At 54.7% G+C, this 21,158-nt stretch overlaps 8 protein-coding genes across 8 annotated transcripts; 4 read left to right on the plus strand and 4 right to left on the minus strand.

Moving 5' to 3' along the window:
• Nucleotides 1-134: 134 nt before the first annotated feature.
• Nucleotides 135-1,517, plus strand: B0T26DRAFT_737486 (phosphotyrosyl phosphate activator protein; the record flags this gene model as incomplete). The annotated part of the gene is made up of 1 exon (XM_060443451.1): nucleotides 135-1,517. One exon carries the CDS (start codon nucleotides 135-137, stop codon nucleotides 1,515-1,517), a length of 1,383 nt encoding a protein of 460 aa, XP_060303897.1.
• Nucleotides 1,518-2,695: 1,178 nt separating this feature from the next.
• Nucleotides 2,696-3,682, minus strand: B0T26DRAFT_633141 (uncharacterized protein; the record flags this gene model as incomplete). The annotated part of the gene is made up of 1 exon (XM_060436510.1): nucleotides 2,696-3,682. One exon carries the CDS (start codon nucleotides 3,680-3,682, stop codon nucleotides 2,696-2,698), a length of 987 nt encoding a protein of 328 aa, XP_060303898.1.
• Nucleotides 3,683-5,821: 2,139 nt separating this feature from the next.
• B0T26DRAFT_635346 (uncharacterized protein) lies at nucleotides 5,822-6,064 on the plus strand (the record flags this gene model as incomplete). The annotated part of the gene is made up of 1 exon (XM_060436712.1): nucleotides 5,822-6,064. A coding segment is annotated over one exon (243 nt), but the record flags the coding sequence as incomplete, so codon positions are not given.
• A 1,032-nt stretch (nucleotides 6,065-7,096) lies between these two features.
• B0T26DRAFT_746851 (uncharacterized protein) lies at nucleotides 7,097-8,404 on the minus strand (the record flags this gene model as incomplete). The annotated part of the gene is made up of 3 exons (XM_060444751.1): nucleotides 7,097-7,515; nucleotides 7,627-7,743; nucleotides 8,389-8,404. 3 exons carry the CDS (start codon nucleotides 8,402-8,404, stop codon nucleotides 7,097-7,099), a joined length of 552 nt encoding a protein of 183 aa, XP_060303900.1.
• A 271-nt stretch (nucleotides 8,405-8,675) lies between these two features.
• On the minus strand, nucleotides 8,676-14,477 carry B0T26DRAFT_92163 (uncharacterized protein). Its single transcript, XM_060448155.1, has 6 exons — nucleotides 14,260-14,477; nucleotides 13,373-14,094; nucleotides 13,200-13,300; nucleotides 12,562-13,144; nucleotides 9,752-12,325; nucleotides 8,676-9,696 (listed from the first exon to the last, which is right to left on the minus strand). The coding sequence occupies exons 2-6, from the start codon at nucleotides 14,066-14,068 to the stop codon at nucleotides 9,163-9,165; spliced, it is 4,488 nt and encodes a 1,495-aa protein (XP_060303901.1). The 5' UTR covers nucleotides 14,069-14,094; nucleotides 14,260-14,477; the 3' UTR covers nucleotides 8,676-9,162.
• Nucleotides 14,478-15,126: 649 nt separating this feature from the next.
• B0T26DRAFT_746853 (uncharacterized protein) lies at nucleotides 15,127-15,974 on the minus strand (the record flags this gene model as incomplete). The annotated part of the gene is made up of 4 exons (XM_060444752.1): nucleotides 15,127-15,159; nucleotides 15,268-15,327; nucleotides 15,403-15,712; nucleotides 15,838-15,974. The coding sequence occupies 4 exons, from the start codon at nucleotides 15,972-15,974 to the stop codon at nucleotides 15,127-15,129; spliced, it is 540 nt and encodes a 179-aa protein (XP_060303902.1).
• Nucleotides 15,975-17,763: 1,789 nt separating this feature from the next.
• B0T26DRAFT_671226 (flavocytochrome c) lies at nucleotides 17,764-19,819 on the plus strand (the record flags this gene model as incomplete). Its single annotated transcript, XM_060439294.1, has 3 exons — nucleotides 17,764-17,797; nucleotides 17,909-18,215; nucleotides 18,277-19,819. 3 exons carry the CDS (start codon nucleotides 17,764-17,766, stop codon nucleotides 19,817-19,819), a joined length of 1,884 nt encoding a protein of 627 aa, XP_060303903.1.
• A 314-nt stretch (nucleotides 19,820-20,133) lies between these two features.
• Nucleotides 20,134-21,031, plus strand: B0T26DRAFT_690573 (uncharacterized protein). The gene has a single exon (XM_060441084.1). It carries the CDS (start codon nucleotides 20,484-20,486, stop codon nucleotides 20,847-20,849), a length of 366 nt encoding a protein of 121 aa, XP_060303904.1. The 5' UTR covers nucleotides 20,134-20,483; the 3' UTR covers nucleotides 20,850-21,031.
• Nucleotides 21,032-21,158: the final 127 nt, after the last annotated feature.

The following is a 21,158-nucleotide window of genomic DNA, read 5'->3' on the forward strand; positions in this document are numbered from 1 at the left end:
CATCGGAATCGAAATACATCAGGTTGCTTCTGTACTAGCCAGGGAATCTAAGGGCAAGGCAGTGAACTCGAAACCTGTCGCTAATGGCGTCTACCACAACTTCGGACGGGGCGAGCCAGAGTGCGGTCTCGCAGATGGACAGGCCACAAACAGAGCCTTTGGCGCAAACGTCACTGTCATCGTCACCACCACCGCCAGCGACACCACCGACAAGCAGCATCAATCTCAAAGCCCGCATTCCCAAACTGGAACCGCGACGGAAGAGGGCCGAGCCGTCAAACCCGGTCCCGGTCCCCGAGACGCCCGCCCCGCCGCCACGTCCAGATGTCTCGACATTGACCTTCAAGATGCCCAGCCGGAGGATCCTGTCGCCTACCGACCACGACCTGTTCCTGGCATCCCCCGCATACCGCTTGGTCTTGTCTTTTGTGTTTGGGCTGGCCGATTCCATTGTTGACACGCCCATCTCGGCTGTCAATGATAGCGAGCTAAGCGAGCCCGTTAAGACCATCCTTCGCATTCTCGATGAAGCTGAGGCACTGTGTCGGGACTCGCCACCCAACGACCAGGGCGGCTCGCGCTTCGGCAACAAGGTCTTCCGCACCTTTCTCGACAAGATCAGGCAGCGCACCCCGGAGTGGCACAACGCGCTGCTCGGCCGTCTGCCGTCTACGTCTACGGCGCCCAACAATCCCGAGGCTGCCCCCGTGACAGCTACTGAGGAGGCGGCCGTGTACCTCAACCAGTCCTTCGGCAACCGCGCCCGCATCGACTACGGGTCCGGCCACGAGCTCAACTTCGTCATGTGGCTGCTGTGCCTGTACCAACTGTCGGTACTGGAGCGGTCCGACTTCCGCGCGCTCGGCCTGCGCGTCTTCGCCCGCTACCTCGACGTGATGCGTCTGGTGCAGTCCAGCTACTATCTCGAGCCGGCCGGGTCGCACGGGGTGTGGGGGCTGGACGACTACCAGTTCCTCCCCTTCCTCCTCGGCGCTAGCCAGCTGCTGCACCACCCCCTCATCACCCCGCGCGCCATCCACCTGGAGCTCACGCTCGAGGAGTTCGCCCACGAGTACATGTACCTCGGCCAGGTGGCGTTTGTCAACAGCACCAAGACGATCAAGGGGCTGCGCTGGCACAGCCCGATGCTCGACGACATCAGCAGCGCCAAGAATTGGTCCAAGATTGAGGGTGGCATGCGCCGCATGTTCGTCTCCGAGGTGCTGCGCAAGCTGCCCGTGATGCAGCACTTTCTGTTCGGGTCCCTGATCCCCGCGGCCGGTGGCATGAGCGAGCAGGACCCAACGGCGCTGGGCGCGGCCGACGCGGACGAGGACGCCGATGAAGGCGGCGAGGTCGACGTCTTCGACGACAAGGACGGCGTCAGGCATGTGCACCAGCTGGCGGGGTGGGGCGACTGCTGCGGCATCAAGGTGCCGAGCAGTATCGCCGCTGCCGAGGAGATGCGGAAGCGCGGGACTGGCGGCGAGCATCTGAGGAGGATACCTTTCGACTAGAGACGGACAGAAGACGCTTTTATTTACAGATGCTATAATTTGATCAGCTCCCAACAAAAGAAAGGTAAGTGAATCACATCTTGCAATTTAGCGACGACTTAGTACAACCAATGTCAACACCAGCATCGAATAGTGACCAAGTGATGCCTGATATTCGATTACCAAGTTCAGAGGTTCTTTCCAAGTCAACGTAAAGCGAGACCTAGTGGCATATCTCTTTTCTCTCTCGTATATCTGCTCCTATTACCCCTGACAAATGTATTTCTTCAGCGTTCAATCACAATGAAAGAAATGTGGCCCATACCCATCACCGTGCGCCGTGATAAATAAAAGAGAGAGTGGCAATGATATCCACCTTCCATGTTTCCTTCTCACACTACGTACGGACGGACCGGCTGGTCTCTCTATTCGGAGAACACACATGGCAGTGACTCGAACCTATATATCCATCGTTTATACACCTCTTGTGTTAACAAAGCCAGGAAGTCACCTCACCCGCTAGTATTTTCGGCTATTATAACTAGTAATGTTTATCCTTGTATAATATAATCGAAGAGGCATACAGTTCCCGTGTGTGGTAACCAGTGCGAAACCAAGTCATCTATCAACACACAGGCAAGGAAATATACATTATTTCACGTGAGGCTCACGACGAAGGCTCAGACCTCCACGTGAATCCCGCAAAGTAATATAGAAGTATACAGGAGGTAGTTTTGACCATAACGGCAGCCAACTTTCACCAAAGGATATCACGAAACCAGGGAACATGAGAGCACAGTTACTTTCAAAGACGAGAACACCTGGTCAGAGTTGGGAGATGAGATGAGGTTTCTGATCTCGCTCAGCTAAAATGAGCACAAACAATAAAACCATCCTGTAACCATCGCACTAAGGCTTGTGACAAGCCAGCTAGATACTATCCCCAATCCACACCACGGCTATGAAGATGCCTAGGTGAATGCCGATGCAGAGGGTATCAGAACACGCAATCCCCACAAAACGCCGCCAATGATTTTCCCGTGAATATCGAAAGGCCCGTGTCCCGTATTTTTTAATTTCAGAAGAACCGCCGTTGATGCAAATCCCGATCTGGACGTCCAGCCCTTCCGTGCCAGTGTCACTTCGTCCCAAAACTCCTATACAGCCCCTGGCTGTCATGTCAGCGAGCCACGCTCCAATCAATCTTCCCAGATCGTCTCTAAATCTAGATCTTGGCGCCTCTCGGCACCGCAAACGCTCCATCGCTTTCGCTTATCCCTCGAGCCAAAGCCCAGTGTCCGGCCGCGAGTGGGAACGTCCAAGCTTCCCTTCCCTTTGGCCTCTCCTCCCTCGGCCGCATCTGCGGCAGCTCTAAGTTGCGAAATTCTCTCATCCTCGAGGGCAGCTTCTTCGGCATCGGGCGAGTCAGGAATCGTCTCGAGACTGGAAATGCTAGGACTCCGGGACCGCGCCGAGGTGGGGGTCGAAGGAACCGAAGAGGACGGGTATCCTCCCAGGAAAGCATAGCTGCTCGACAAGGAGTCATGTGGCCGATAGGGCGGTGACGCAATGGTTGGCGATGAGGTGGTGGTGGTTATTCCATGGAGCGATGTGGTGCTGGAGTTGGCCACATGACGAAGAGGCGAGGATGGTCTTCGAATTCTCGGCATCGACGTAGGAGATGACAGGCCGAGGCCCAGGTTGGGCGAGCTGTTCCTCTCGGATAGCTGTCTCTCGGGATCGTGAACAGAGACGCGGGTCGGAGACGACGGGAAGGCCTCGTCCACTGGCTTTCGTAAAGGACGAACCCGACTTGGCGAGACTGAGGGGCTCTGGGGGCGCATTTGTGGCGAGTACAGAAGATGGCCAGCGGCGTTGACGCCGGGCATGGATTGAGTGCGGGCCATGGGAGGTGGTGCCAGGCTCGCGGCGGACCTCGACCTCGTGTGGCTGCTCGATAGCGGCGATGCAGCTCGCGGTCGGTATGGGAGCAAGGTAGGGGATGCCCACGAAGGCGAGGTTGGCGAAGATGTTGGAGAAGGGTCGGTCGACCGGCGGAGGTTAGATGGCTTGCGCGGAAAGTCGAAATCGGGCGGATTGAGTACTGCCGTTCCTTGGACCCTCAGGGTAGGGAGGGGGGAGGGCCGAAACTCCCCCATTTGCTCCGTCTCTGGAACCGGCTCCATGGCGACCGAGGTATATCGTTATGCTCTCGGGAAGCCCGGCCTGTCAATGTCGGGGAGAAGTCATGGATTGGTGGGGACGAAGAAGAGAAGCGGGGAGCAGCGGGAAGAAGACTCGACGGGGGGGGAGTGAAGGGTTCTGAGACTTTGCTCGGGAGGTAGTTGAGTTGGCGGAGGTGGACGCTTCGCAGCACCAAGTCTGGGCGTATGTCTTGTGCTTCCCGATTCACGCGTCGGCCAGCTTTCAAGACCCAGGCTTTCCCGATGTTTAAATCGGGGCCTTGATCATGGCCGGCGTGAAAGTTGAAGAAGCGTGGGTGCGGGAGGACGATCGAGGCCTCGCAGGGAAGGAGGAGCGACATCCATTTGAGACCCAGGAGCGTCGGTCAGGCAGTCAGTAGGACTCAGGTTGGCTGGCTGGCGCTGGCTGGCCAGTGACTGGAATGCAGGGAAGGAGCGAGGGGCGGGGTCTTTACCCGGCGCGGTGGGCGCCGCACACCCACCAATAGAAATTGCTAGAGGTCGGACGAGCACCAAAGAGCGGGACAGGGAATTGGCATCGTCATTAGCGCGCTATCTGAGAACCTCCAGTTTTCTCCATGATTGTGTTAGGGCGCTACTGCAAAGCCGTAACTGGGTTTTGCCTGGGGAACCTTGATCAAGCCGCCTCCCCGGCCAGGCCTAGCGACTTTCAACAACGGTCAACCACAACGGCTCCTTAGCCGCGTAACTTTCTGGGCCCCTTTGGTTTCTGGAACACCGGCTCGACAGTCTAGGCGGACAACAACAAAACCAAACGGGACCATAGCCGGTGTGCTCGGATGTATCCGCGATTGTCTGTCGTTGCTCGCCACATGCCATCCATGGACTCCCACCTCTGTGAAGTACTTCGTCGGTAGGTTAGGCAAGGTGTGTATTAAAGGGAGCAGGGAAGGACATGAGAGACCAGGCATTGATTGACAGCAAAAGGCCATAACAACAGGCCGCACTCCGTCTCTGGCCATGAGTTTTTCTCAATGCCAGGTCTCTCCCGCATGCACCCGCCTTCACGGCCCTCGCAAGGCCTTGGCCATATGGCCAGCATCAGACCATGTAAATCACACGGACGGGCTGTGGTGTCGCGGCCTATTTACAAAACAGCTTGAGTTTAGCACTCGACGGCTTCGCATCTTGATGCTCGGCTCGCGGTCTCGACAACGTTTAACGAAGCACTGTCCACAAGCTATTTGGCACGCTACCTATTCCCTTGCGCTTGGTACAGTTCGCACATACTAAATGCCCTTTGGTGCCACGACCGTTATTGCAATGACAATAACGGGGCAAAGCTAACCTCCCGTGCCCCCCTCACATCAACGGGCCGTTTGCATAGCTTGTTGTCCAACGGATTTACTATTACCTCCAATCCCGAATGTTTGTTAGCGTGGTACTTAGGCAGAATACATATTGTAGCCTAGCAAACTAGTCAGGAGAAGCTTTAGGTGTTATAAAGAAGAGATAGGCCTCTAAAATTCCTAACTAGGGATTCTAATAGCTTTTATTCCCGTCGGCGGAAAACCTAGAGAGCGAGCCGTAACGAATTGAGGCCTTTTCAAATCGTGGAAAGTCCCGCTAACAAACATTCAGGGATTTCAGGGATCGGAGTGTACACTGCCAAGACTGGTGTTTGACTGGTCCCAAGGAGTGGGGAAAAGGGGCGATCCAATGCCAGATGCTGCACCTGACCGCGCGCGCGTTCGACATCGATAGGTGGGTACGTAACAGCGAGACGGAGCTGAGTTATGCACCTCCGCTGCGGCGTCGGGTCTGGCTTGCCCATTGCTGAGCTTTACTTCCGAGGCGGGCTGCATGGTTCTCGAATCTTTCCCTTATGGAGCAGGCCGAAGAGCATTGAGCTGCTCTATGGCAATCGGAGATGTTCTATCATGCAGCAAGGACGGTATCATTCAGCTTTCAGAGTCCCGATAAACGCTGCAGGACCCATCATGCGGCTTCACCTATGGTGCCTACAGTGGGTTGACGAAAGTCTGACCCAAAACCCCACATTTCTGGAAACACCCGACGCGTTTTTCTTCATCCATCACAACACCCGGCCTTCGAATGGCGGAATTTACACCACGAAGAAGCCTTAGGACCCCAAATTAAGAGCATTCGCCTCACAAAAGGACGAGGATTGTAACGAGCTACGAATTGGGCCTGTCCCGGCCCGCCATCGCGTTCAAAGAAGGCGTCAACCAGGCGTCCATTTCCAAGGTCGTATCTCGATACCAGAACCAGATTTCGGGCAAATCTTTACCGTGTTCAGGCCGCCCCAAAGCTCTTAATGAACGCGAAAATAAGGCATATATTACGTTGTATAGACCTTGGCCCCTTCATACCGATCGATAAAATACGCACAACGGTGCAGCTTTGGTGTTATAATCGGACGATTACCCGGGAGCTTCGCCGACTAGGCATCCTACACAAGACAGCCCTAAGAAGACCCAAATTAAGCGACCGGCTCGCTGCAGCTCGCTTGGTCTTTGCGCGCCTACATGTCAGGAAGCCGCCTGCGTGGTGGCGGCACGTGATAGTGTCTGAAGAATCTACCATCGCCCGCGGCCAGGGAGGGCGCCAGGCATGGGTTTTCTGCCGAAAAGAACCCTACTTTTGACACCTATTCACCAGACGACCGCTAACTGGATAGGGCGAACGATTGCTTCCTAAGAATGTGCAACCAAAGGCCAAACCAACGAGGCATTCGTAGATGTTCTGGGGTGCCTTTTCGTTCGGTATGCGCACATCCCTCGTACCGATGCTTGGAGACCCTGAATCCCCTCGTGGAGGTGTTAACGGGAAGGTTGTACTCGCCTGCTTACAAGAGAGCCTCCCGACTATATGCTCACCGGGATCTATATTCATTCAAGATAATGCTTCTATACACACGTGTAAATTAGCCCAAGATTGGATTACTGAGTAGGCTTTGGAAAATGGGGTTGAACTTCTGGACTGGCCGGCATACTTACCAGATCTTAACCCTATCGAAAATGTATGGAAACTGCTCAAAGAAAGGATAACAGAGCGTTTCCCTGAGCTTTCCTCGATGCCGAAGAATGCCAGGGCCTTATAAAGCTTAATTACAGCCGCGATCACTGTTTGGGAGGAATTTGAAGATGAACTGTTGGATGCATTGATTTTATCGATGCGACGGCGCTTGGAAGCGGTTATCGCCGCAGACGGCTGGTATACAAAATATTGATATTATTCATGTTGAAGAGCCTCTTCTGGGCATCATTTTAATCCAGTTTATAGCCATTTTGCTATATAATTGAGATGGTGGCTTGCATTCGAAGGGGGGTAGTTAGAATGTGGGAAGGTGGGCCAAAATTAGATTCCACCATACCGTTAGCAAGAAAATACTTCTACATTTGCGAGATGGCCTCATGCCGTGGTCTTCTCCTGGTTCCTCTTTTCGAGGGCACCGGCAAAGTCGCGCCAGACCCAGCCGGCCTTGACGCGGGCGTCGTTCCCCGTCTGGATGTTGAATTCGCGCACAGCCCGGAACCGCCACCACTTGCGCTTCGCGTTGATGGCCGCAGCGTCGCGCGAGTAGTTGACCAGGCCGAAGCGCCGCCGCACGGGCCGGAGCTCGCCAAGCATCACGGAGCTGACGCGGGGCTTGCCGATAAAAGACAGCATCGAGACGTCGAGCGGAGTCGTCGGCGGCGCCCCCCGGGCGAACCTCTTCAGGGCCTCGGCGGAACCGCGCGCAAACGGCGGCAGGCGCACCCGGATCGACGTCACGAACGGTGACGTGCAGTAGACCACGTACGAGATCGGGATGACGCCGCAGCCGACAACTAGATGGGGAATTAGTTTCTGCCATCTCAAAATGGGATGGAATCACATCGTCGTTAAGAAGTGTATTGGATCGGATGAAGATATACTAGGACAAAGTCGAGACCACTCACCCCACGCGGTTCTGTAAAGCGGCTCGTTAGCTATGATGTAGCTCGGCGCGGCGACTATGCAGAAGAAGACGAAGACGAAAATGGTCGTCAGTTTCAACACGGACAGGAAGATGGCCCCTTAATCAAGTTGTTAAACTATTAGCGAGAATGCTATGCCGTCATATTCAAATAACGGCGAACCCCTCGCCCCTTGGATCTCATCACATAGAGTGAGCAGAGTCGACAAACTGTGACAGATTGGCGGAAGCGCGGAGAGAGAGAGCGAGGGAGGCAAAACAAAAGTTACAAAAGATACATACTGCCTGTGCCGGCGTGGTAGATATTTAGGTATTCCGGATACGCTGCAGAGACGGGACGTATTAGCTCTCGTCTCTTCGCATTACATGCATGCCTTCACGCCTAGCCAAAGAGTAGGGAAGGGATATACATGCCGAACCTGGGAGAAGGAAGAGACGCAGGCTGGGCGGCGGTAGTTTCTTCGCTCTTCGGCAGATTCCCGGGCTTCGGTGACGAGGAAGCCATTCGCCTCCCCAGCAGCACCCCCAAACCGCGGCGGACGTCGCCCGCCGGCACCTGCACCTGAAAGCATCCAGCGTCACGCAGCCGGGCCGCCAAGCTCGCCGACAGTGAGAATAACGGGGGCCGTGCTGATGGCGACGACAACAGTGGTGGTGGTCTAGAAGGGTGTGCGGTGCTGAAGCCTCTGGCCGCTCGCGCTGGTGTCGCTGATGCTAACAGACGGCTCCCAGTTATCCGTCGTACCTCTGGCAATTCCCATCGCGTCGCCGTGGCATAAGAACATCGCGTGATAACGCCCGCAGGCCTCAATTGGATTTTCATATTAAGTGACTCCAGATCCTGAAGACCGGTTTCTTCTCATGCGGTGGTTGTTGTGCACTGCGTCCGATGGGGAATTATGTCTGGGCCCAGTGTTTTGGTAGCGACGGCAACTAGTTCTACGGATAGCAAAACCCGAAATGGGCCCAAGCTCCCTCCGACCAACCAATTCGCGATCACTTCATACACAAGACAAGGTACGAGCTACACAGAGAATTCATTCAACAGGACAAACTTGCAAGGAGACGCAGTTCAGAAGAAACATATTCCTGATGTACAAGTGGGTAGATATATCTACCTCGAATACGATATGATATCAAATGAAGGAAGCCCGGTTTTTGCAGAATAAATGAACCATATTACGCGAAGGAAAAAAAACTGAAACGCTTCCACCCTTTTCGCCCTTTTCTCGTTCGCTGATAAATTTCAGAGCGCCAACTCCGGCTACTGATTCTCCCTTCTCCACCACCGTGATGTTATCAAAATGTTACCTGCCGGGTTTCAAAAGCATGCTGCCCCTCTGTCCTCCACATCCCTCATCAGAAGCCACTACCCTTTCTGTGTGGAGACTAAGCCATTATCGCAAAAGATTCAAGCTAAAAAGACCAAAAGAACCCAAGGCTGTCTTCGATGCCGTACACCCAGGGTTATCTACAAAAGACCCCAGCAGAGACGGTCAAGGCAGAAATCGTGCGCCTACTAAGTCGCCGACGACGGCTGCGGTGACGAGATTTCTCCCTTCTTCCACTTCTCGTACTCGTCCTTGACCTTCCTAACCTCTTCGTGGCTCATGCCCTTCATCCACAGGTTGTTGGTAACCATCTTTTCCTTGAGCCTCTCGGTGCGAAGCTCCTTCTGGAAAACCTGCTTCTCGTCGTGGAAGGACCGATCCTCCTGAGTGTTGAAGGTGTCGGTGTTGTAGATGAAGTAGTCCGAAGTGCCCTTCTCAAATACCATCTTGGATGAATTCAGGCAGATCCTAAGCACCAGACCCTCGTGGATGACCAGAGGCTTGGGCGTGTATCCATCTTCTGCGTCCTTGGCATCCGATGGGAGATTGCGCTCCAGAAGCACTTTCTGGAGTCGGCTCCGTGGTACTCCCTCGGTATGCTCGATCCGCATGTACGATGAAATGTAGTACTTCCATTGCTCGGTGCGCTCCATATCGTCCATGTAGAATGTGGTCTCGTCCTTCTGGAGCCAGCGGACACCCGCTTCCTTCTTGCCCGGATACTGCAGAACAAGTTAGCAAGAATACCTCAAAAAATGAAAATAGGACGCAACATACCCAGCGGATGACAAACATCTCTCCATCCTTGATGCACTTCTCAGCGAACTTGCGGGCGTTGATCTCATTCTGGAAGCTCGTCTCCTCCTGCCGTCGGCTGTCCAGATACGCTTTGACGAGTTCCTTGGTCTTCTCGCCCTTGGAATCCGGGTTGTTGCAGGCTAGACCAATGCGGCATAGGGTCTTGAGAAGATCCGAGATTGTGTAGATCGTCCAGCCCTTTTTGAGGTAGTAGTGTCGCAGAACCTCCTGATACCTGGACTCTTCGATCTCGCCATTGATGTAGTCTTCAATCAACTCAACAGTCCGAGGCCAGAAAGTCTCCGCGTCATCGCTGTCGAAGTAATGGATGCCCTTGTGGACGAGATGCAAGACCTTAGCTGGCTTCTCTGCCCGTTCGCGTCGCATTTCCTCCCGCACGCTGCCGGTGCTGTTCTTGACCTCCTCGAGCCGCTTGTATAAGGCCTGGAAGACGGTGAAGAAGACGTAGATGTTCTGGTTACAAAAAAAATTGTACCAAGATCGCGGGAATGGGGCGTCTGCCTTAAGTTCGCCATCCACGTCCACGAGATCCGAGTCCCGGCCATCTTTGCTTCGCTCGACAATGATGGGTCCCGGAACCGTTGGCAGCCAGCGGCCGTTTGAAACCTCTGGAAGGGCTGCATCTTCGGGGGCATCCGGCATCTCTTCCTCGTTTGCCGATCCGACATCTGGCGTTGTCTCCTTGCTACCCGACGCCGCACTATCTTCCTTTTGACCGCGGGTCCGGCTGCCATTGCGACCGGGATCAAGGACGCCGCGAAGTAGATCCGACTTCTTACCATTGCGGCGAGTTCGTCCATTTGTGAGCTCCGTGGGGCTGGCGTCGTCTTCATCCTCTTCCCCGGACTCTTGCTCAATGTCCGCAACCCTTTCTTGCCACTTCTCTTCCGGAAGGTCGAAAAACTGGGGAATGAACGAGTTGAAGAAGTCCTGGATACGCTTGCGCTCCGACGCGTTGTGCTGGCCTCCAACATTGGCGAAGATGGCCATAAATCGCAGCAGGTCCATCAGGAGATCTTGATCTATGAAGGAGTAGGAAAACTGGGAGCGAGAGGTCTTCGCTTTGGAGACTCGGGCGCGACGCTGCTCCTCGTGCTTGGTCTTGATGGCGTCGACAAGGTGCCTCTGTGCGAGGTTCCGTTTGTCATTCGCCTTGACCTGAATGCCCATGTGATCCAGGCTCTTGAGGTGCATTGCCTCAGTTTGGCTTTGCCAGACCTTCTCCCATTCTCGCTGTGTGAACCGCCACTCCTCATCCTTCTGCTTCAAGCGGGCCATGATGATAGGAACTACCGAGAACGGATTCCGGAACATCTCGTTGGCAACCTCGCAGCCCTTCTCCGGACCGTAGATTTTCTTCAACACGCGCTTGTAGATTGACGTGCTCTGTCCACCAAGTCCAGCAGGCATCCGAAACACCGCTCGCTCCGCGGCAGAGAGCGTCAACATCTGTTGCGAGATAGGCTCGAGAAGCTGGATGCACTTCTGGTTTGCTTCGATGTAGAAGTCGTAGTCGTGCCGTTCCTCTTCGATGCGATGGAGGCCTTCCTCGTAGCCGTTCTTCCTATGGGCGACAAATCCGGAGTCTTCCGAGGCCCAGGTAGGATGGGAGGCCCATTCATCATTGAGCACAGATTGGCAGAGCTCATCGCGGCCGCTGCAAGGTTTGAGGCGCTCTCTTCGGGGAAGCAGCCGATAACTATGTCCGAAACCACGACAGTTGCTCAACGACACCCGCCCAGGTGGCTCTGGTCGGTTGTCGATTCTATCGTCCGCACCAGCGTACCTAAACATTGCCTTGAGGGTGTTGACTAGTTCTGGGTTGCCACCCAAGAACTGACTGGCCTTGTAAATAAGCACGTCCTTGGTAATCAATTCTAGGTTAAAAAGATTGATGAGCTTGAGGAATTCTGTCATCGCTGTTCGGTTGCCAATGTGTTTCTTAACCCGCTCGAAGAAAGCGATATCGTCGACACCGGAGGTCGAGATTGGGGTTGGGCCGAGGGGTTCGGGCATGACAGGTGTCAACGTTGGCCCCACAAAGGTGCCGTCGGCAGGCCCAGGCTTATGCGACAGCTTCACCCGCTTGTTGTTATTGGACGCGGCAGGAAGGGACCCTCGCAGAGCGGATGTGGCTGCCTGTTCCGAGCCGGAAGGCGTGGTAGCAGGCGCCGTCTTGTCGAGACGGGGGCGCTTCTTGCTCTCCTTGCTAGCGCTGGCTGGTGGCGCAAAATTGCCAACCGGAGGCATCTTGGGACCTTCCCGAGTAGGATGTCCTGGCTGTGGTGTAGGCGTGGTGGCGGTGATTGGCACAAGATCCTCTGGGCGCTGGCCGCCAGATCGGTTATTATTAGATCCAGGACCGGACGTCTCGGGAAGGAATTGCTTGAAGTCCTCGAGGAGATCCGGCGCGGTGTGAAACAACGAGGTGACTTGACCATACACGTCCTGTATGGGTTTTTGCTCTCGTTGGTAAGTCTGAAGAATTTCCAGGAATTGCTTATATATCTCGGGTTTGTCCTGAAAGCGATTCTTGAAGGAGTCAGTGTCCATTGCGCAGCAAATGAACGAGGAAAATATTAGGAGAGGCGGGCGCAAAAAAATCAGATCATGGACCCCCCAGCACCTAGATTAGACGAATTCGCCAAGTTGCTCAGGTTTTCGGATCATTGCAGACGAACTGTTCAGACCACAAGCGCAAGCAAAATAGGACAAAAAAAAACCGAGCAAAGAAAACAGAAGCAAAACATTGAAATGGAGATCTATACCTTAATCTTGTTGACATAGCTGATGGCGTGGTTGAACTCGACAGGCCCGCGCTTCTCGATACTAGCTTGCTGAGCGGCGCTTCCGTTTGCGCTTTGTGGAGCAGCCGTCGGCGTTGGCGTATGCGCGTTTCGTGGAGCAGGTGCGTGGTTGGCGGCAGATCCATTCTGCGCAGCGGCAGGTACAGACCTCTGCTGTACGGGACTTGTACCTTCGAACGGTGTGTTCTGATTTGACCCGGGGAAGCCTTGAGAGCCATTCTGTACTGGAATGCTGAACGACGCCTCTGGGCTCTCCACGCTGTGCTGCAAAGTTGGTTGCCAACTGCCGGGTCGCGCGCCCATGTATGCTTGCCCAGGGCCAGACGAGGTTGGTGGCGCTACCTCGAGCTGCGCTGGCCTGGCTCCTCCGATGGTGTGGAGGGTAGATCCGGATGGCGTTGTGACACGGATACTGTTTGGATTATTCTCCAAGCCACATTCTATCCGGTATCCCGGTGGCAAGAACGTGTTGAATCCCTGGATCAGATTCGGGTGACCAGCGAAGAGCTCTGATACTCTGCTAATGACACCAGGTGTATCGATACTGCTGCTAGTTAGCCAATTTTTCCGAGTGCGAGGGGTAGAGATCGACAGCTTACGTCTGGCTCTTGAAATCTTTCATGATATCAAGGAATTTGTTGTACACATCTGGCTGCTCATGAAACTGGACCTTGACTTGATCAAGGTAGCTCAGGGCATCCTGCGGAACAAGGGCGTCAGTTTGGGAAACGCGCAGCGCAGCGGCGCTGCCTCGGTCATACAAAGGACCCACATTTAGAATGGGTTGCTGGCCCTGAGCCATGCCTCCGGGTCCAGGAGCCATAGTATGGCTAGCACCAATGCCAGAGGCAAAAGGTATCTGCTGCTGCATGCCCCGTATAGGCTCCTGCGGGACTGCCCGGCCATTTTCCTGCTGCAGAGGACCACCGAAGATGGACGGCGGCCCGCCAGAGGCGTTGCCGTGAGCGTTATCTGGGCCGCTGGGGCCGTGGGGCATGGGCGCAAATATTGGGTGCTGTGACGCCGAGGCAGCACCGGGGACGCCGTGTTGAGGAGGTCGGCCAGGCTCGCTGTGAAGCGGACCGCTAAAGCCTGGAGCGACTCCCGGTGGCGCGCCGATGGGTACAGCAGGTGCAGGGCCGCCGTGGTTTGCGAGGAGGCCGCCAGGGCTGTGGATAGTCGTCGAAATTCTGGACGCGACGGGTTGGTGGATGGGAATCGAGCCAGCAGTGCTGTGATGCGGGGCGCCGGACGGATAAGGTTCGCGAAGCTGTCGCTCGGCCTCGTCGCGCTCCCGATCGCGCTCCCGATCGCGCTCCCGTCGCGCTATTTCATCCTGTTGGAGGGCTCGGTGGCGCTGCTCGTCTATATCACGATCGCGATCACGCTCACGCTCGCGTTCACGGTCACGGTCACGGTCGCGGTCGCGGTCGAAGCCTCCGCCAACGTGAAGGGGCTGGCCGTTCATGGGGGGTGATGCGCTGTTCAAAGCCTCTTCTCGGTATCAGCATCTATCAACGAGCAAATAAACGATGACGAATTGAGAGTCCCAGCTTTTAGGGCGGGCGTTGACTCGGCGAGCCCAACTGGGCTAATGGAGCTCAGGAGAAAGCTAGACTAGGGGAGGGAGCTGAAATGGAACGGGAGCTCGTGGCTTACCAGCTGCCAAAAAGTACCACAGAAGTCATATAATGCCTGTGCCAAAATGCAAAGACAAGGCTCTCGACGTCGAGACGGCCTCGAAGGGGTTTACCGCGTAGTCTGGGTCAAGAGGGTGGCGCGGAGGCTGAGAAAGAGATCATGTCGGAATTCAAACAAGTCGTGCGTGATGCAGGACTCCTGGGGGCCGCGCAGATCTCTCGCAAGTTGGCCGCCGATAGCGATAGCCGGCTAAACATCGGCAGGCCTCCCTTTTGCTTTTGGACTGGACAGCAATCCTTGCGGGCTACAGCCCCACCGCATCCAAGGCTGAGGCAAGTCCCATCGTCCGTTCCTTTTTGGAAGAATGGGCTCAGGGTCAGCAGATTTTCGGAACCGAACACAATGGAACGGCACTCATGTGGCTGAACTCGGGAGCCTTGAGCTTAAAATTTCGATATTGGTTTTTTTTGTGCGGAATTAGCAAAGTAGACAAATGGTAAGCGCGCACTATCGTAAAAGTCCGCTGCATCGGGACATCGCACCGTCGCACGTCAAACAACGCAAGCGCCGCTATTGACCTCCTACAAATACGGTCTAATTGCTCGGGGGTTGCACTGTTTACAAGCAGCGTGTAGCCCGTACTTTCACTTTTACTTTCCATCGCCTTCCATTTTAATTTCTGTATATGCTTGAAGCACTAGTTTTATGGGCCATTCCAGCCGTAGAGTTCCTTATCTTAGGTATCGCTATCATTTCCAATTCCAACAAATACGCCATGAGCCTCGTAACGGTTGAACATCAACCGAGCTCCAGTATCCCAATAGCCATCATGGTAGTCAACCAAAAATCTTTACAACCCATTATTCCGCTGTGCATGCTACTAAATTAAGCGTAGTTGCGGACTTTTCGCAGAATCCACTGTAAATTAATAATAATATGTCAGTCGGCTGGTCGTGATTGCAGCCCTTGAGCGACTAAATCCGGTACGGACCTCAGGTGGGAGAATGAAGAAAACTATTCACATACCACTTGACCATTGGCAACGGTGCTCGCAATGCTGACAACCTCAATGTTTCCCGGTTGGATCTGCCGGCTGTTATAAGCAGCTGAATCTCTGCTTTGACAACACGAGACGAAGGGAGCCGAAACGCCCAAACTCACCACTTTAGTCCCGTCCTTATCCTCCCACCAGATGTCTTGGTCGTCACCAATCGCCTTTACTCTCTCGCCCTCGGGCCACGGGTTGATCTGCACCATGTGTGCTTCGACAAACCTGCGCAGGTTTCGTTGCGCTCTCTCTTGGCCATCATCGCCCTCGTACGCGTTAGGGCCAAGAGCGCCATAGTCTCTGGGGTCCTCCCAAGGCTTGCGCGGAAGCTTTTCGATGGCCGAGTTCAAGGGGGCAAGAACGGTCGTGTTGCGGGACGAGTCGTCGAGACGTTGCGACGCAGACTCGATATCTCTTACAAAGCTAAACACATTGGACCAAATATGGTAAGCGATTTCACTTCTTCAATAGTAGAATAAATCAAACGTCCAAAGGCAGATACAGAGGTGAGGAGATAGGTAGACAAGTCAGTAGAGTGTAGTCCATACCCCGCAAAAAGGTTGATGCTCCTGTCGCGACCCATGACATCGGACAGCACCACCTCTCCACCGCCCGACCCCGAAGACGGATTCTCCGGGGACGGGGCGGAAGGAGGAATAGCGGGCCCGGGTCCTGCTGGGTCCATGAAGGGTACTTGTTCGTGTCCGAGAGGTTGAAGTGCCAGGGGCCTCGATATCCCACCGCGGTGGAGGGGGACGGCAAGCTGGGATGAGACGATGGCAGCAGCACTTAGAGCAACGGCAGGCAGGATCAACGGTCGCATTTTGGGTTATTCGCTAGATTCTCGAAGATATCGGAACTCGAAATTGATTCATAGCATATTGTGCAATATGGAGCGTGCTGGCAAGCTCACAGCACTGTCGTCGTTGGGCCAGCCCGTGAGACGTTGTTCGTAGATGCGCCCCGCCGCCGAGTTCTCTGGGGGCGATCGCACGCACAACGGTGACGCATACGTCATCTGACATGGCACCTGACAACGGCTGGCAGCCCTCTTTCCTCTAATTCATTTGTGCTTTCGATCCAAAAAAGATCAAGACCGGAATGTCGCCAGCAATAAGCACAATTGTGATTAGTTCTTTCCAGTCTCCGACGTCCCCAATTCTGTAGATGCCATGACGGCCATCTTTTAAGATTGATACAGATGCACAGGTTGTGGTGGTCCATGTGCTTGAGGGCAAGGCGTCGGTAACCGAGCGGGCAGCACTCAGTGACTTTCTGTTCGAACGCTACAGTCAGCGTTGATGCAGATGCGATGAGGGTGATCCCTGGCCAGTATCGTCTATTAACAGGAACACGGGGCAGGAATAGAATGTCCTGAATCATGGCGAGTAATACTGTTTTCTTTGATCACATGTCAGAGGCCTCGCTTAGTAGGGTCTAGCTTCGAGCCGTGTGGGCATTGCAGATTGAGCAACGGCAGGCAGTCATCTGACCTGGCTGGTGCCGGACTTGGTAGGGTTTTACTGTCGCTCGCCGCCGGGACTTGGTTGACTTGAAGTCACTTGAGGCACGTATGTAGCACTCGTCCTCGGCGTGGGGCCGATTGAATTTATTCTTTGTGGTTGCGAGCGGGTCTCTTCGCGATTCAAGCCCAAGCTTTGCCTTTCACATGTGAACTGCAAACCCCAGCTTCTGATGCCGTGGGGGGGACCGTGTGGGGAAATATGGGGAAAGGCTCGCGAAACAGTTGTTCCTGACCATGACTACCCTAACCTATTGCAGGTCGACGTGGCCGAGCATTTTCATCTACGCGTTTGCCCGCCTGGCTCTGGATTGCTCTAACAATAGAAGCTCAACCGGTGCGCGGAGCAGGTAGATCCACACCCGCCTCGCTGGGTGCCGCGTGCTACTTCGCGCCTGGGGTTTGAGTGTTTTAGGGGGCGTGGCAAGCCTCGGCTCAGCGCTCGGCCAGTTGAAAATGGGGCAAAGGGAGAGCGCATCGAAGAAGACATGTACCAGGTTTAGATCTTTAAGTTTCTTGTCTCTTCAGAATGTCCGTTGCAAACTCTCTTTACTATAGTTCACGGACAGTTTCCGCTCCGTATTTTGTCATCCAGAGAAAGCTACAACTTGTAAGCCTCTCCAACAAGTCCCGTCCAACAGGGCAAGAATCGGTAAGTTCCCTCGGCCAGTTTATGGCCCCACATGGGGCGGAGGGGGCGCAAGCGGAGCCCGCAGAGGCGACCCCTGCCCCATGGCGCTTGACCTCGGCTCACGAATCAGCGTGCCAGCAATTCCAACATCAGACCGGCCTTGCTAGCTCGAGACAAGCAGCAACACATTGCCCCAAATAACTGCCAACTCCTGCATTCCTTGTGCTTGTAAAACATCTCCCTACCCATTCTTTACCTGCACATCTCTCCCTCTTCAACAAAGCCTGTTGTTATTCCACCAAAACCAAGAGACTATTCGCAATGGCTCCCCGAGTTATCGTTGTTGGCGGCGGCTGTAAGTTCAAGCCCCAACCCAAGACTCTAGCAACCAACCCCGCGCAGGCACAATGATGCAGCTTGCCATGTCGTCACATGCCGCGCACCCCGCTGACCGTGATTTCCCCAGTGTCCGGACTGAGCGCTGCGCACACAATCTACCTGGCCGGCGGCAACGTGGCCGTGCTAGACAAGCAGGGTTTCTTCGGCGGCAACTCAACAAAGGCTACGTCCGGCATCAATGGCGCCCTGACAAGGACGCAGGTCGACCATGGCATCCAGGACAGCGTCAAGCAGTTCTACGACGACACACTCAAGTCCGCCCGTGACAAGGCGAGGCCCGACCTCATCAAGGTCCTGACTTACAAGTCGGCTGCTGCTGTCGAGTGGCTGCAGGATGTCTTCAACCTCGACCTTACCCTCGTTTCGCGGTTAGGGTACGTCTACTCGCCCCCCTTTGACAATATTATCTTTGTTTCTGACGTATATGCTTTGCAGTGGACACTCCCAGCCCCGTACCCACCGTGGTCACGATGCGAAGTTTCCCGGCATGGCTATCACCTACGCCCTGATGCAGAGGCTCGAGGAGCTTGCCGAGACCGAGCCCGAGAGAGTCCAGATCATCAAGAAGGCCCGTGTCACCGGCCTCAACAAGGAGGGTAACCAAGTCACTGGCGTCACATACGAGTTCAATGGCGAGTCCAATACACTCAATGGCCCCGTGGTGCTGGCGACGGGTGGTTATGCAGCCGATTTCAGCGAGACCTCTCTGCTCAAGAAGCACCGGCCCGACACCTATGGCCTCGCCACCACCAACGGCGCCCACGCCACCGGTGACGGGCAGAAGATGGTCATGGCAATTGGCGGCAACGGCATCGATATGGACAAGGTCCAGGTTCACCCTACAGGACTTGTAGATCCCAAGGACCCCGGCTCCAAGTGGAAGTTCCTCGCGGCCGAGGCCCTCCGTGGTGAGGGCGGCCTTCTGTTGAACGCTGACGGCGACCGGTTCTGCGACGAGCTCGGCCACCGCGACTACGTATCTGGCATGATGTGGAAGGAGAAGGAGAACGGCAAGTTCCCTATCCGGTTGATCCTCAACTCGAAGGCCTCCAACACACTCGACTTCCACACTCGCCATTACTCCGGCCGCGGTCTCATGAAGAAGATTACCGGCAAGCAGCTCGCCAAGGAGATTGGCTGCACGCCTGAGCACCTGCAAAAGACCTTCCAGACATACAACGCCATCGCCGAAGGCAAGCAGAAGGACCCCTGGGGCAAGAAGTTCTTCCACAACCTGCCTGTGGATATCAATGACGACTTCCACGTGGCTGTGATGGAGCCTGTGCTCCATTTCACCATGGGCGGTATTGAGATCAACGATCAGGCCCAGGTTCTCAACAAGGACCAAAAGCCGTTTGACGGTCTCTACGCATGTGGTGAGCTTGCCGGTGGTGTGCACGGTGCCAATCGTCTCGGAGGCTCCTCGCTTCTGGGTTGCGTTGTTTACGGTCGCGTCGCGGGCGACTCGGCCAGCAACTACCTGTTCCAGCAGGCTCTCAAGGGTACTAGCACTGGTGCTTCACGTCTCGGCCAGATCGCACTCCACATCGATCCTTCCCAGCCGGGCAAGATCTCTGTTGAGTGGGGTTCCGGCTCTGGCGCCAGCAGCAGCTCTGACGCACCCAGGGACCAGGCAGTGTCATCAGCAGGGCCTAGCTCCCCTCAGGATGGCGGCAAGCCAGCGGCCAAGGCGAACAACCCCAAGAAATTTTCCATCCCCGAGAAGGAGTACACCATGGAGGAGGTGGCCAAGCACAACAAGAAGGAGGACCTCTGGGTTATCGTCAAGGGTGTTGTGCTTGACCTGACCAACTGGCTCGACGAGCACCCGGGTGGCCCTCAGGCGCTCCTGAACTTCATGGGCCGTGATGCCACCGAGGAGTTCGAGATGCTCCACGATGACGAGGTGATCCCCAAGTATGCCCCTGAGCAAGTCATTGGGAGGGTTAAGGGCCAGAAGGTTACGCTGGAGATTTAAGTCGGCATAACCCACTGGGCGTGTGCGGATAGTGTAATGCACCCTTTAGATCTTGCCAAGAACGGTAAAGGAGGAGGCTTTTGGTATAGTAGCCAACGAAAAGGAGAGGTAGCGGAGTCAGGCTCGCAAAACTCGACTATGTGGGTTTGACATGTATCATGCTGATATTTTGTGGCGGTGGCAGTGGCGAATCATTTACACGCTGGGGTTTGCGAATAGTGTTGGATCTGTTTAGCTGGTGTATCGATAGCCTCTTTTTTTTTGTAGTTTTCTTTTTAGTTTTCATTTGTCCAGTTGACCATTTCATCAGAGATGTTTAACAAAAATATAAAAAACCATATACTAATAATGACTTAAACCTTTTGCTCCTGTTTTTAAAAACCTTTTCCTGTCCCCCGCCCTCTCGTTCACCCTGTGCCTCTTCAGTGGGTTGAAACATGGAAATGGTGTGCGTGTCTCTCAGACACCTCTGAGGGTGACCTTTTTCTCTTCCCACGGACGTGCATCGGAAATTGCATACGTAACTATCTACGGCCTACCTCCATAGGCTTGTGTGTGCGTATGCGTGTGCGTCTAACTGCCGTTGCCGCCGGCGACGCTTCACAGGTTCACGCCTCCCTCACATCCGATGCTCGTACATGTGTGATGTTTCTCTCTCTTGTCCATGAGTTTTGTGTGTGTGTGTGGCATGCACGCATGGATGCACGCGGGCTGTTTCTTTCTTTTCTTTTTCTCTACCTGTCTGTCCCAGACACTTAATGTACGTGCGTCGTTCATTGCCTCGTTTTTGCACGTTTGCATTAGTTTGGTCTCACCAGTGCGGCACTTATTATTATCATTTTTGACACTTGTTTCCTTGTCTCGCCCCATTGCTTCTCCCTTGTCTATCAGGTGCCGTGGGTATTGTATTGTACATTCTACAAGTACGTACTTCTCGGTGAAGCGGGTTGACGGTACGGAGTTGGTCTTTCCCGGCGTCTTCGCTCGGGCAAGGAGATCCACGGCGGTGGCTCTTTCGGATAACCGATAGCCGGCACTTTGGAGAGCAAGAATGGTTGTTCTGTCGCCGTCTCTCGTATATTCTGAAACGGTCGGCTTAGACTGTTTAACGTTGGCTATTTAATAATTATAATTCCAGTCAAGGGTGTGGTGCTGCCATTACTGAAGAGGCAGGGGCTCCTGCTCGTGCGAGAGGGGTGCTGCGGCGCTGACACAAGCAGCGGCCTGCTGCTTATTCTGTGGCGGTTGGGAATCTTGTCATATTGACCGATTATATGCCTTGGAGTGTATCTGGCTAGGTATGTCTTGTCTCTGCCGGCCTCCGGCTGTCCGACACATG

Source organism: Lasiosphaeria miniovina (genome assembly GCF_030549165.1).
Source record: "Lasiosphaeria miniovina strain SMH2392-1A chromosome Unknown B0T26scaffold_1, whole genome shotgun sequence".
Taxonomy (NCBI): Eukaryota; Fungi; Ascomycota; class Sordariomycetes; order Sordariales; family Lasiosphaeriaceae; genus Lasiosphaeria; species Lasiosphaeria miniovina.

Coding starts and splice junctions, on each gene's coding strand:
- B0T26DRAFT_92163 (XM_060448155.1), bottom strand. CDS start 14,068: ATGAACGGCCAGCCCCTTCACGTTGGCGGAGGCTTCGACCGCGACCGC. Junction 13,145..13,199: donor AAAGATTTCAAGAGCCAGAC/GTAAGCTGTCGA, acceptor AACTAGCAGCAG/TATCGATACACCTGGTGTCA. Junction 9,697..9,751: donor AGATGTTTGTCATCCGCTGG/GTATGTTGCGTC, acceptor CTTGTTCTGCAG/TATCCGGGCAAGAAGGAAGC.
- B0T26DRAFT_690573 (XM_060441084.1), top strand. CDS start 20,484: ATGAGTTTTGTGTGTGTGTGTGGCATGCACGCATGGATGCACGCGGGC.